This window comes from Schistocerca gregaria, chromosome 4, assembly GCF_023897955.1.
Source record: "Schistocerca gregaria isolate iqSchGreg1 chromosome 4, iqSchGreg1.2, whole genome shotgun sequence".
In the NCBI taxonomy this organism is placed as follows: Eukaryota; Metazoa; Arthropoda; class Insecta; order Orthoptera; family Acrididae; genus Schistocerca; species Schistocerca gregaria.
In genome coordinates this window covers 259,921,507-259,936,131 of record NC_064923.1, presented here as the reverse complement: position 1 = coordinate 259,936,131, position 14,625 = coordinate 259,921,507, and the positions used below count along the sequence as shown (strand labels likewise).

At 47.4% G+C, this 14,625-nt stretch overlaps 1 protein-coding gene across 1 annotated transcript in view; it reads left to right on the top strand.

Moving 5' to 3' along the window:
* The window catches only part of LOC126365758 (probable G-protein coupled receptor 139), a 1,098,473-nt gene that overhangs the window by 558,437 nt on the left and 525,411 nt on the right, over positions 1–14,625 (top strand). Inside the window, exon 5 of the mRNA XM_050008257.1 lies at positions 417–581. Coding sequence (XP_049864214.1) covers positions 417–581 — 165 coding nt within the window. The remainder of the gene's footprint in view (positions 1–416; positions 582–14,625) is intronic.

Below are 14,625 nucleotides of genomic sequence, written 5' to 3'. Positions count from 1 at the left end.
GCCGCAGTAAAGTATGACATAAAAAAGGAATAAATGCGACTGTTTCTTCTTTCGGTATGTTAAGATACATGACAGTATGCAAGAACAAAATTAATCTCCATTTTTAATTTCCTACCTAAAAACCTTATTCATTTGTTTCGGGACTAATAGTTAGCGCGAAGGGAGCTACAGAATTTTGAAGATCTCGCGAGACACGGATGCGGTTTAGCTTAGGTGGTTTTTGTGGGCCAATTTGGGCTAGTTTCCCGATTTGATAGGCCACAAGCGTCTTATACTGAGCTGTTCGTCTCGACGTCCTGTACAGCACGTTGGTACTCTGTCAACAGTTATAGCATGCCCCGAAGGAAGACCCCCCTGCGCTGTGGCCTCCTTGCCCCCTGCTGCTGGATGACTGACTGCCCGCTGTATGCCCGCAGAAGACCCGTCGCCTGTGCTGGACGCCGCTGTGAACGGGACGCCGGCCGCGCCAGACAACGACACGCTGTGCCAGCTGGAGCCGGATTGCGCCGCGGCGCTCGCCTTCCGAGAGACCAGCCGTTTCGTCGTCCAGAGGATCCTCGTGCCCATCCTCACCGTCATCGGTAAGCCTCAGCTCTGTGCTGCGCCCTCGGACGTGCTGGAGAAACCACCAAAGCGTTCGCCCGAATGAATTGAGAAGACCGTGAATGTCAGATCAATGTGGTGGTTTGAACCCGCTCTTCCCCAATACGAATCCAGTGTCTTAGTCACAGACACGACTTGCGCGACAACTTATTGACGTGCTAAAACTATGCCTTCATCTTTTGCAGCCAACTGACTAACATCTCTCGGCCCGACACAGTTTCAGTATATGTGGGGCATTCAAAAAGTAATGCAACAATTTTTTTCTGAAAGCAAGTTATTCTGAATTCCAGTACATCACATTATTCCCCACTCTTTCGGCCACAAAACTCTATTTTTCAATATAAACTCTGTTCAGTGCGACTGCCTTATGCCACCTTACTGCGAGGGCCTGTATGCCCGCGCCGTACCACTCCACTGGTCGACGTCCGAGCGGACGTCTTGCTGCATCATTAATTTTCCCATCATCCACGTACTGCTTACTGCGGAGTTCATCCTGCATTGGGCCAAACAGATAGAAATCGGAAAGTACGAGATTCGGGCTGCGCTGTGGATGATGAAGTTGAGTTCAGTGAAGTTTTGTGAGCTCCTTTCCTGTGTGCAGACTTGTCTAAGGTCTTGCGTTACCACTGAGAAGGAGCAGTTTGTTTGAAATTTTGTGAAGGTAGCACAATACACTTGAGAGCTCATTGTTGCACCGTGAGTGAGGACATCGTACAGAATAATCCCTTTAGAGTCCGAGGACATTTTACAGGCCGAGGGTGTGGCTTTAACTTTTCCTTCAAAGGAGGGGTTGCGTGGCGCCACTCCATGGATTGCCATTTTGTTTCCGGTTCGAACTGATGAACTCAAGTTTCATCGCCTCCGACTATGTTCGACAAAATGATTGTCACGATTAGCCTCTTAACGAGAAACCAATTCCGTACAGATGGTCCTTCGGTGCTGTCTATGGCTTACTGTTAGGTGGCGAGGAACGCAGCGGGCACATAACTTTGAATACTCCAAATGGTGGACGAGTGTGTTCTGCCCGCAGTCCCGACCATTCTTCTTCCCTACAAATTATCTTATGTCCTCATTTCACTTCTAATCGTTTGGCACAAAATGCCTATATATGACGTCCCAGTATGAAAGGCTTTCAAATGAGAGATACTGACATTAACAACCAAGGTGCTCAAAAACGATATAGACGAATTAAAGAGGCCGGCCGGTGTGGCCGTGCGGTTCTAGGCGCTTCAGTCTGGAACCACGTGACCGCTACGGTCGCAGGTTCGAATTCTGCCTCGGGCATGGATGTGTGTGATGTCCTTAGGTTAGTTAGGGTTAAGTAGTTCTAAGTTCTATGGGACTGATGACCTCAGAAGTTAAGTCCCATAGTGCTCAGAGCCATTTGAACCAATAGTTCGCCCGAATGAAATGTGGAGACCTTGAACGTCAGATCAAAGTGGCTGACTGAACCCTCTCTTTCCCAACATGAATCCAATGTCTTAGTCACAGCCCCGACTTGTGCGACAACGTCTTGATGTGCTAAAACTATGCCTTTACCTTTTGCAGCGAACGGCCTAAACAACTAACTAACATGTCTCGGCCCGTTACAGTTTCAGTATATCCAGGCATTCAAAAAGTAATGCAACACATATTTTTCTGAAAGCAGGTTATTCTGGATTCCAGTACACCACGTTATTCCCCAGTCTTTTAGCTACAAAACTCTATTTTTCAATATAACCTCCGTTCAGTGCGAGTGACACCTTACTGTGTGGGCCCGTATGCCCGCGTGGTACCACTCCACTGGCCGACAAACGAGCGGACGCCTTGCCGCATCATCAATCTCCCCATCATCCACGTACTGCTTACCGTGGAGTGCGTCCTGCATTGGGCCAAACAGATAGAAATCGGAAGGCACGAGATTCGGGCTGCACTGTGGATGAGAACGTTGAGTTCAATGAAGGTTTGTGAGCTCCTTTCCTGTGTGCAGACTTGAGTGAGGCCTTGCTTTGTCATTGAGAAGGAGCAGTTCGTTTGCAGTTTCGTGGCGACGATCACGCTGGAGTCGTTTCTTCAATTTTGTGCGGGTAGCACAATACACTTCAGAGCTCATCGTTGCACCGTGAGTGAGGACATCGTGCAGAGTAATCCCTTTCTACATCTACATGGCTACTCCCCAATTCACACTTAAGTGCCTGGCAGAGGGTTCATTGAACCATTTTCATACTACTCTCTACCATTCCACTCTCGAATAGCTTATGGGAAAAAGGAACATCTAAATCTTTCCGTTCGAGCTCTGATTTCTCTTATTTTATTATGATGATGATGATTTCTCCCTACGTAGGTGGGTGTCAACAAAATATTTTCGCATTCGGAAGAGAAAGTTGGTGATTGAAACTTCATAAATAGATCTCGCTGCAAAGAAAACCGCCTTTGTTTCAGTGACTGCCACCCCAACACGCGTATCATACCATTGACACTCTCGCCCCTATTGCGCGATAACACGAAACGAGCTGACCTTCTTTGCACTTTTTCGATTTCCTCCGCAAACCTACCTGGTAAGGATCCCATACTGTGCGGCAATGTTCCAACAGAGAACGAACAAGTGTAATGTAGGCTGTCTCTTTAGTAGATTTGTCGCATCTTCTAAATGTTCTGCCAACAAAACGCAGTCTTTGTTTCACCTTCCCCACAATATTATCTATGTGGTATTTCCAATTTAAGTTGCTCGTAATTGTAACTCCTAGGTATTTAGTCGAATTGACAGCCCTTAAAATTGTGCGATTTATCGTATACCCAAAATTTATCGGATTTCTTTTAGTATCCATGTGGATGACCTGGCACTTTCCTTTGTTTAGCTTTGTTTAGTGCCAATTGCCACTTTTCGCACCATTCAGAAATTCTCTCTAGATCATTTTGTGATTCGAACTGATCGTCTGATAATTTTACTAGACGGTAAATTACAGCGTCATCTGCAAACAATCCAAGGGGGCTGCTCAGATTATCACCTAGATCATCTATGTAATTTAGGAACAGCAGAGGGCCTAAGACACAAACTTTCGAAACGCCAGATATCACTTCTGTTCTACTCGATGATTTACCGTGTATCACTACGAGCTCTCTGAGAGGAAATCACGAATCCAGTCACACAACGATACTCCATATGCAGCCAATTCCGAGAAGGTTTTACAGGCCGAGGATGTGGCTTTAACTTTTTCTTCAAAGGAGAGGTTGCGTGGCGCCAATCCATGGATCGCCGTTTTGTTTCCGGTTCCAACTGATGAACTCATGTTTCATCGCCTGTGACAATGTTCGACAATAAGATTTTCACAATTAGGCTTGTAGCGCGCAAGCAATTCCATACAGATGTCCTTCGGTGCTCTCTATGGTTGACTATTAGGTGGTGAGGAACCCAGCGGCACATAGCTTTGAATACCCGAAATGGTGGACGAGTGTGTCAGCACTATCAACAGAAACGTCCAGTCGTGTAGCGAGGTGTTCGACTGTGATTCGCCGATCACCTCGAAGGAGACTGTCCGCACGTTCCAACCTTACAGGAGTCACGGCTGTGTGAAGGCCACGTATAGGGCCGCCACCAATCGTAACTCCATGAAACTAAATTAACTGACGCGGACCTATTCTACGATGTCCACATCAAACTCCACATTTTCTTCAAACGAAATAGTTGAGAAAGAGATTGTCGCATTACTTATTGAACGCCTCTCAAACCTCGTCTCTGCCTTTACGATCTAATAAAAGAAAAAAACGTTTGATACAGAGTGCCACTCTGGCACATAGTACTGATGTTTCATTAAAAAGTAGAGATAAAAATTCCGTATGGAAGCCAACATCGGCTGCAAGCACAGTAATATAAATTATGTCGTATGTTTTTAACCAAAAATTATAATCTACAGATTTGTGCAAAGTATACTCTGTGGTCCCGAAAAATGTATGACTGGAATAAGATCGATCAGTGTCGGGTGTAGAGATAAAAATTCCTTATGGGTGCCAATATCGACTGAAACCATAGCAACCTAAATTACGTCGTATGTTTTTACCCAAATTGATAATCTAGGGAGTTGTGCAAGATATACTCTGTGGACTCGAAAAATGTCCAACTGGATCAGTGTGGCGTACTGATACGGCTCTGTTCATAAGACAAAATTACTTGGCCTGTCACACAATTTTAACATCTCGTGAAGCTGTTGTAGGTTCCTTCGATCTTGTTTGATACCCAAGTGGATCACATAAGTCTACCTTTCATGGCTAAGGTAGCACAGCTGCTGATGAACCGTGGTAGATGGTGCTTAGTTGAGGCTTCTAGGGATTGAGTCGATTTCTGGGTCGGTTTCTCTAGTGAAAATGTTGGCCACATTTTTCCTGATCCTTGTTTTATACGAGCCACAATTAAAAGAGCTAACAATGTTGTACACCAACACATCATAGTGAAAACAAGGTGAGTCGAATATTTGGGATACCAAATATGTTTAGTCGAACAGCACTGATTAGCAGAAAAATGAACAAAAATTAAATACGGTAAGTACAGGCATACAAATATATGAGACACAACCTATGAAAAAAGATAACATTAAGTTTAACTAATGTTGTGGGAAAACCTACAGTATTGTTGGCAGTGAGATATGGATATAGGGACAGGTGGGTGGTTAAAGAATACAAGCAGTACAAGTAACATTTCTGAGATGTGATAAATGTAAGGGGAAGGCATCATGTTTGAGGTTTTAACACACGGAAATCACTTGGAATTACAAGTAGTCTTGTGCAGAACGTGAAAGACTATCGTTGTGTAATAAAATGGAACACCTACATCCTTTTGGTCAGTTGGCAGTTGATGGTTGGAGACACAACATCGTTGTTGCAGATAGTCTGCGAAAACCAGTTCATAGATGTTGGCCACAGATGAATCATGTATACGATTGGTGTTAACCCCCTCAGGTCCGTTAAGACCTGAAGCACCGAAACTAGTAGCTGTGTAATGAATAACATCGTAAGGACGGCTCTAAGTGTTCCGTTCTATTATATAAGTGAACGGCTGAAGTCCCTAAAACCTCCAATCAGAAAGATGGATATACAAAAACTCGAAAGACTATCAGTTTAAACATTTCCAACAACCATTCCGAATACACGTTGCAAGCAGAACACACGATGAGCGCGATAGGGCTTGTGATGTCATAGGAAATAGTGGTAAATGTAGTTCTTCCCTGACTTTGGAACGAAATTCTTTACAAATATTGTTTCGCAGGAAGCAATTTTTGAAGCGCATGCAAATAGTGTAGGTGATGGTTATTATTGGCATTTTATTATCCTGCCCATAGTTAAAACACATTACTTTCTTGTTAAAACCACAGTTGATTGATCTCCTTCTGCATGAATTTTTTTCTTTTAGTGAAATAAATTTCTAGTTTAGTGTTTTTTTCAATACTACTACATTGCGCTCCATAACTGCTCATCTGTCAAGTGGTTCGCAATCTACACTCCTGGAAATTGAAATAAGAACACCGTGAATTCATTGTCCCAGGAAGGGGAAACTTTATTGACACATTCCTGGGGTCAGATACATCACATGGTCACACTGACAGAACCACAGGCACATAGACACAGGCAACAGAGCATGCACAATGTCGGCACTAGTACAGTGTATATCCACCTTTCGCAGCAATGCAGGCTGCTATTCTCCCATGGAGACGATCGTATAGATGCTGGATGTAGTCCTGTGGAACGGCTTGCCATGCCATTTCCACCTGGCGCCTCAGTTGGACCAGCGTTCGTGCTGCACGTGCAGACCGCGTGAGACGACGCTTCATACAGTCCCAAACATGCTCAATGGGGGACAGATCCGGAGATCTTGCTGGCCAGGGTAGTTGACTTACACCTTCTAGAGCACGTTGGGTGGCACGGGATACATGCAGACGTGCATTGTCCTGTTGGAACAGCAAGTTCCCTTGCCGGTCTAGGAATGGTAGAACGATGGGTTCGATGACGGTTTGGATGTACCGTGCACTATTCAGTGTCCCCTCGACGATCACCAGAGGTGTACGGCCAGTGTAGGAGATCGCTCCCCACACCATGATGGCGGGTGTTGGCCCTGTGTGCCTTGGTCGTATGCAGTCCTGATTGTGGCGCTCACCTGCACGGCGCCAAACACGCATACGACCATCATTGGCACCAAGGCAGAAGCGACTCTCATCGCTGAAGACGACACGTCTCCATTCGTCCCTTCATTCACGCTTGTCGCGACACCACTGGAGGCGGGCTGCACGATGTTGGGGCGTGAGCGGAAGACCGCCTAACGGTGTGCGGGACCGTAGCCCAGCTTCATGGAGACGGTTGCGAATGGTCCTCGTCGATACCCCAGGAGCAACAGTGTCCCTGATTTACTGGGAAGTGGCGGTGCGGTCCCCTACGGCACTGCGTAGGATTCTACGGTCTTGGCGTGTATCCGTGCGTCGCTGCGGTCCGGTCCCAGGTCGACGGGCACGTGCACCTTCCGCCGACCACTGGCGACAACATCGATGTACTGTGGAGACCTCACGCCCCACGTGTTGAGCAATTCGGCGGTACGTCCACCCGGCTTCCTGCATGCCCACTATACGCCCTCGCTGGAAGTCCGTCAACTGCACATACGGTTGACGTCCACGCTGTCGCGGCATGCTACCAGTGTTAAAGACTGCGATGGAGCTCCGTATGCCACGGCAAACTGGCTGACACTGACGGCGGCGGTGCACAAATGCTGCGGAGCTAGCGCCATTCGACGGCCAACACCGCGGTTCCTGGTGTGTCCGCTGTGCCGTGCGTGTGATCATTGCTTGTACAGCCCTCTCGCAGTGTCCGGAGCAAGTATGGTGGGTCTGACACACCGGTGTTAATGTGTTCTTTTTTCCATTTCCAGGAGTGTATATAAATACTCCTTTACTCACACAGAATGGAACAATTTGAAACAGATTCTGTCCTCATTCCCCTACATATGAACTATTGTTGGAAACTTACGTATTTGGGGAGATCGACAGTGATACAAATTTCAACAACTGAAGGGTAGACAGATCGTCTGTCCAGTGTGCGAAGAGTGCACATTGCGTGTGCATAAGAACGGCAAATGTTTAAAAATGTACCACACTGCGTGAGTAGGGGCTATTTATGTAGTCCTGTGCCACTGGACAACATGAGTAAAGTAGTAGTTATGTTTTGCTGTAAAGTAGTAGTAGTAAAAAAAAGTGTACAGCCAGATGCTGCATCTTACGTGCATGGTGTTCCATAAATGTGCCAAACCAATTTTCTTACACTTTGAAAAATAATTTTTTTTTTCGAAATTGATTGTCAATATGGTCCAGTAACCGAAAAAGCCAATAGGCCTACATATTGTTTTCGCTAAAGGAACAAATCATGCAGAAAGTACAAGCAGTTTTTCAGTTTGGCTCATATACAGACTGCTATGCAGTAAGGGGTTAAAAACGCAACCTATCAAAAATGAGAAGAGTATTTTCGTTTCAAACACCATTTTAAGACTGTACATCTACATTTATACTCTGTAGGCTCCTAGTCTTTCCCTTTCTGTTCCCCCCAAAAATGGAGTGAGGGAAAAGCGACTACTTGTATGCCTCTATACATGCTCTAATCTGTCTTCCATGTTATTACGATATTTACACGAGATTAACGTTGGAAGCGACAGAACCGTTCTGCAGTCTCGTTCTCCAAATTTTCTGAATAGCATTTCGCGAAAAGACCATCTTCTCCCTTCCAAGGCTTCCCCTCTTAGCTCATGAAGCGTCTTCATTACCGTCTTGTACTGATCGAAGCAAGCGCTTCTGAATTCCTTTGATGTTTCACCTCATATGGATTCCAAACACTGGAGCAATACTAAAGGATCGGTCTCAAAAGTGTTCTGCCCACAGTCTCGACCATTCGTCTTCTTACAAATTATCTTACGTGCTCATTTCACTTCTAATCGTTTGGCAAATTATGCCTAGATATGACGTCCCAATATGAAAGACTTTCAAATGAGAGATACTGATAATAGCAACCAAGGTGTTCAAAAACGATATAGACAACTTAAAGAAAACAAGGCATCGAGACCTAATGGAATTCCTGTTAGATTTTACATTCAATTCGATGAGGAATTAGCTTCTTTCTTACTTGATATTTACCGAGAATCTCTCACACAGTGGATAGCTGCAGTCGTATGGATAAGATCACTGCTCAGCCCTGGTTGCAAAATGAGTGAATGATCAGATGCACAGAGTTACTGAAGAACATCCATGATATCCATCTGTTGTAGGATCATATAGCATAAACTAAGCTCAAACATTTGGATGTAAACAAATTGCTCTTGAAGAACTAGCACAGGTTCAGGATAAATCAACCTTGAGAAAGATAGCTTTCTTTTGCCATACACAATCTCTTGCAAACAGTACTTGCAGTTGAACAGGTGGATTCCATTTCATCTTCCTAGACTTCTGAAAGGTGTTCTAATCTGTACCACATCGTCAGCTGCTAATCACAATAAGAGCAGTGATGATAGATATCCTTGAGGTCACCTCCTCCTCCTTCTCCCCCCTGCAGCAATATCAGATTTCCCCTTCAAAGTCATGCCCCCTCCATACCCTTCCCCCATGGACACTGCTCCAGTGCTCACATTGTGGTCGAGAAGGCACATACCACTCCAGAGTTCTTGTTCATAAATAAATAATAGACACAGATATAAAATGACAATTATGTTGTTTTAGATAACCTATCTGTGCAATCCTATATTACGAAGTACAGTGCATTTAAGTAGCACAAGTTGGCCAGAAGCACTACCTTGGAAGAAATTTAATAATACTGGATCGAGGAGGGAGGATTAAAAGGGAGAAGAGAGGGAAGGGTTTGTGGTGTCCTTCGGGGGGGGGGGGGGGGGAGTGAGAGGAGGGATTAGCAATGCAGCAACAAGAGGAGCAAGTGCTGACCTTATGGGGATGAGGAAATCTGGCACCACTGCAGCCTGCTCTCATACATTCTTAACTGCACTACTGTGCTATCATATTGAGTATACTCACAGATGGGTGACTGGTTCGATGAATATTTTACTGATATAATGCATTACACTATGGTCGATGTTAATTGCTTTTCAGACCATAACGTTGTGTAGTAGGACTTATGTTCTCAATTCACATAAACAATGCTATAATAATGGTCGCTGACGGTGCCATTACCTACAGTAAAGTATATTAAAGGGGTTCCTGTCGGATGACGTTGTGCAAATTCCACAATATTTCCTCAGAGCAACTGTCTGACATCTTCAGGTGGTTCAACCTTGCTGATGGCTAGGTGCACTTATTGTGGAATTTGCACATCGTGAACCGACAGCAAACCGGTGGAGACTGTTAACAACATATCCCCTGGGAAAGCTTGAGTCACAGTATAGTATAGTAGTTGGTCGATCGCAAGATCATGCATAGAACTTGAAGAAAATTTCCACTTGGTATAATGAATGGCAGCTCTCTTACCAAATTAATTATGAACGTCTTGAGCTCTTCATGTCGCATAAGTGTTTTGGGATTGTGCTATTAAGAGGCATTAGGAATGGCGATTGGAACACGGAGATTTGCTGAAAGAAGTCTGAGAAACTACAGTCTGTCTATAAAGGACATGCAAGATATTGGTTCAAATGGTTCAAACGGCTCTGAGAACTATGGGACTTAACTTCTGAGGTCATCAGTCCCCTAGAACTTAGAACTACTTAAACCTAACTAACCTAAGGACGATCACACACATCCATGCCAGAGGGAGGATTCGAACCTGCGACCGTAGCGGTCGCGCAGTTCCAGACTGTAGCGCCTAGAACCGCTCGGCCATGACAGCCGGCTGCAAGATATTAGTACGAGCAATTCTAGAGTATTGTTCCAATGTTTTGGGTCCTTATCAAGTAGAGATGACAACTGGCATCGAAAGAATTGGGAGACATATTGCTAAGATCGTAACAGGTAGGTGTAGCCCATACGAAAGTTTCCACTTAAATGGGAACCCTTGGCAAAAGGCCGACGTAGTTCTCACGAAACCGTAGTAGGTAAATTTAGAGGACCTATATTGAAGAAAGATATGTAGCCCCTATCTGTCACCTTCGTATGTCTCGCAGAGGAATTCTTATATTAAGATACATAAGATGTTAGGGTGCGAGTAGCGGCATATAGACTTTTTCGCGCCCGTGTAGTACTATCCACCATGCACGTACAGAGGCTTGTGAAATGTTTATGTAGTTCGTTTTCCAAGAAAATACACGCGTTACAGCCATGCTTGCAGGACTAAAAACATTTTTTTTCGGATAAAATATGACTGCCGATGTTATTGGTGGCCTTTTTAGCAACGTAAATGCGGCTGTTACCCACCTCATTAATACAGACGCATCTGGCTACTCCGCCAAAAAATCTCGATTATTCCACAAGATTTCGGGATTGCAGCCGGATCTCGTCGACTTCTTTCCACGATATTTCGGCTGACAACCTTACAGCCATCTTCAGGCAAGTGTTTGACACTGGAGATTGCTAGTTTTTTTTCTTTATTGTTATTTTCAAACCTGTTTACAGGCAGGCCAGCAACATCATACTACGCCGCTCTTCGGCCACAGAGAAACATACAAGATACAAATGAAGACAATGTGAGAGAAAAAAATACGGTGGACATGTAAACGGAGACAAACACTTTTTAAAATACATGGAGCCATTCACGGGCGTAGAGTCTAAGATAAAAGTTGTTCAGACACTTGGACACAGACATAGACGAAAATTGTCACACGTGAACGTAGGTGCACAAAACGAATTACACTGAACCACTGAAGCACAAAACGACAGCACACACAGAAACACAAGGCGTCGATCTCCGGCGCCCGAATGTTCACTAACCGAGTACGAGTCCAGGGACCTGCCAAGAGAGGAGGAGGGGGGAGGGGTGGAAGAGGGAGAGGGAGAAGGAGAGGGGAGAAACGATGCCATGGGCAGGGGAGATAGGGGGAAGGGAGAACAGGGGGGAGCCTGGGGGGAGAGGGGTGGAGGAAGGGGATGGGGGGAAAAGGAAAGAGAAGGGAAGGAGGGTGCCAAGAGGAGAGGACACAGGAAGTGGGCGTGGGGAGGATCAAAGTTGATAGGGGGGTAGATGGAGGGGAGGAGGACATCATCAGGAAGGGGGAGCTGGTGGAGGCCACTTTGGGAGAGGGTAAGGAGGGTGGAGAGATGGAGACCGAGTGGGACGTGGGAATACAGGCACGGCAGCAGGCGGGGGTGGGAGAGGATGGGCGAGACAAGCGGGTGGGGAGGGTCCAGTTTGCGGGAGGTGTACTGGATCCGTATCCTTTCAAGGAAAAGGAGGAGGTGGGGGAAAGGAATGAGATCGTACATGATCCGCGTGGGGGAGGGGAGACGGATGCGATAGGCGAGGCGGAGAGTATGGCGTTCAAGGATTTGAAGGGATTTATAAAAGGTAGGGGGGGGGGCGGAGATCCAAGCCGGATGGGCGTAGCAAAGGATAGGGCGGATAAGGGATTTATAGGTGTGGAGGATGGTAGAGGGGTCCAGACCCCACGTACGGCCCAAAAGGAGCTTGAGGAGACGGAGTCGGGAGTGTGAATTGGCTTGGATTGTCTGGAGATGGGGGGTCTAGGAGAGGCGACGGTCGAGGGTGACTCCAAGGTACTTGAGGGTGGGAGTGAGGGTGATAGGAAAGCCATAGATGGTGAGATAGAAATCATGGAGGCGGAAGAAATGGGAGGTTTTGCCTACAACGATCGCCTGGGTTTTGGAGGGATTGACCTTGAGCAACCACTGGTTGCACCAAGCGGTGAACCGGTCAAGATGGGATTGGGGAAGGTGTTGGGAACGCTGCAGGGTGGAGGCAAGGGCAAGGAAGGCGGTGTCATCGGCAAACTGGAGAAGGTGGACGGGGGGTCCGCTGTATACAAAAGGTACAGAAGGGGGGAGCAGATGGAGCCTTGGGGCACACTGGCAGAGGGAAAAAAGGTGTAGGAATCCGTGTTATGGATGGTGACTTAGGAAGGACGGCGGGAGAGAAACGAGCCGATCAGACGGACGTAATTAATGGGAAGGGCGAAGGTTTGCAGCTTGAAGAGGAGACCGGAATGCCATACGCGGTCATAAGCACGTTCGACGTCCTGAGAGAGGAAGATTGCAGAGCGAAGGGAATTAAGCTGTTCAGAAAGGAGATGAGTGAGGTGAAGGAGAAGGTCGTCGGAAGGGAAGGATGGCCGAAAGCCACACTGGGTAATGGGAAGGAGGCGGTGCTGGCAGAGATGCTGGTGGATGCTGCGGGTGAGGATAGATTCCAGGACCTTGCTGAAGACCAAGGTAAGGCTGATGGGACGGTAGGAGGAGACGGCGGATGGCGGTTTACCAGGTTTAAGGAACATCAGGATACATGAGATTTTCCACAGGTCGGGGTAGTAACCGGTAGACAGGACTACATTGTACAGCCTGCCCAGGGTGGAGAAGAAAGAGACAGGAGCTTCACAAAGGTGACGGTAGGTGACACGATCGTGACCAGGAGCGGTGTTGCGTTTGGTGCGGAGTGTAGCAATGAGATCCTGTGTAGTGATAGGGGCATTGAGTTCTGCGTGTGCAGTGTTGTCCAAATACTGGAAACCAGGTGCTAGGGGAGGGACAGAGGTGTCAGTTCGCTCGCTGACATCCGGGAAGAGGAAGTAATCGAACTGGGGATCGTCGGGGATGGAAAATACATTTGAGAGGTAGGAGGCAAAGTGATTGGCCTTACTAAGGGTGTCATGGAATGGGTGATCATCATGGAGGAGAGGATAGTAGGGGGAGGGTTAAGTTCCGGTAAGGCGATGGAAGGCTGACCAGAACTTGGACGAGTTGATAGATAGGGTAGCATTTAAATGTGTGCATGTCTGTCGCCAGTCCCGGCGTTTCTAGGCCGCGAGCAAATTACGAATGTGTCGCTGGAGTTGCCGGTGGCGTCGTAGTTTGTCCGGGTCACGCGTGTGGAGGAAGGCACAGTAGAGACAACGGGATTCAAGGAGGAGGAGGACGGCCTGCGGGGGTAAGGTAGGACAGTGGGGATGGATGGCGACATTAGGGACGTGGGCCGCCATGGCCTCAGACAAGGTCTGCTGGAGAAAGGAGGCGGCAGGGGTTACATCGTCAGGGTGGCGGCAGGTGAAGGGGTGGCTATCGACCTGGGTGGAGAGCGTATCCCAGTAGGCATTCCAGTTGTCACGGGAATAGTCATGGATGTACTTCAGGGGAGGGTCATTACGAGGGTCGGGGCGGGGGCGACGACCGTCGGAAACGGTGAGGAGGACAGGGAGATGGTCGCTACCAATAGGTTCCAGGACATCCACCGATATGCGGCCAAGGAGGTTAGGGGAAGAAAGGATAACATCGGGAGTGGAGTTGGATTCGGGACGGGTGTGCTGGGGGATGGGGATGAGGTCCCCTTGAAGGGAGGAGAGGAACCGATGCCACCGCCGTAACTGGGCGGTGGAACGACTATGGATGTTGAGATCGGCGGCGACCACGTAGGAGGAAAAGGTACGGTCAATGTGGGAGAGGAAGTCGAAGGGAATAGGGACGTTAGGGCGGACATACATGGTGGCGCAGGTGACGATAAGGGCAGGGAAGAAGAGACTAAGTATCAGGTGTTCGGTGGGGTCGGGAAGGAGAGGTTGGAGCCGAACTGGGATCTGGCGGTGGTGACCAATGGCAACTCCGCCACGCGCTATCGGGAGGGGATTATTGGAGCGGTGAAGGAGGTAGGGTGACATGTGGACAGTGTGGTGAGGTTGGAGGAAAGTTTCATTGAGGAGGAAGGCATCCACGCGGTGGGTGGCAAGGGTGTGCAGGAAGAGGTTCTTGTTGGCGGGAAGGGAGCGGATGTTGTTGAAAAGGATACGGTGCTGTCGCGCCATGACAGGGATTTAGACAAGGGTGTCAAGACGGGAGAAGGTGAAATGGGCCTGGTTGTTGGAGTAGGTGGCGTACATTTTCAAGTGTAAAATGGAATGGGCGGCGAGGGAGACCTGTTGGA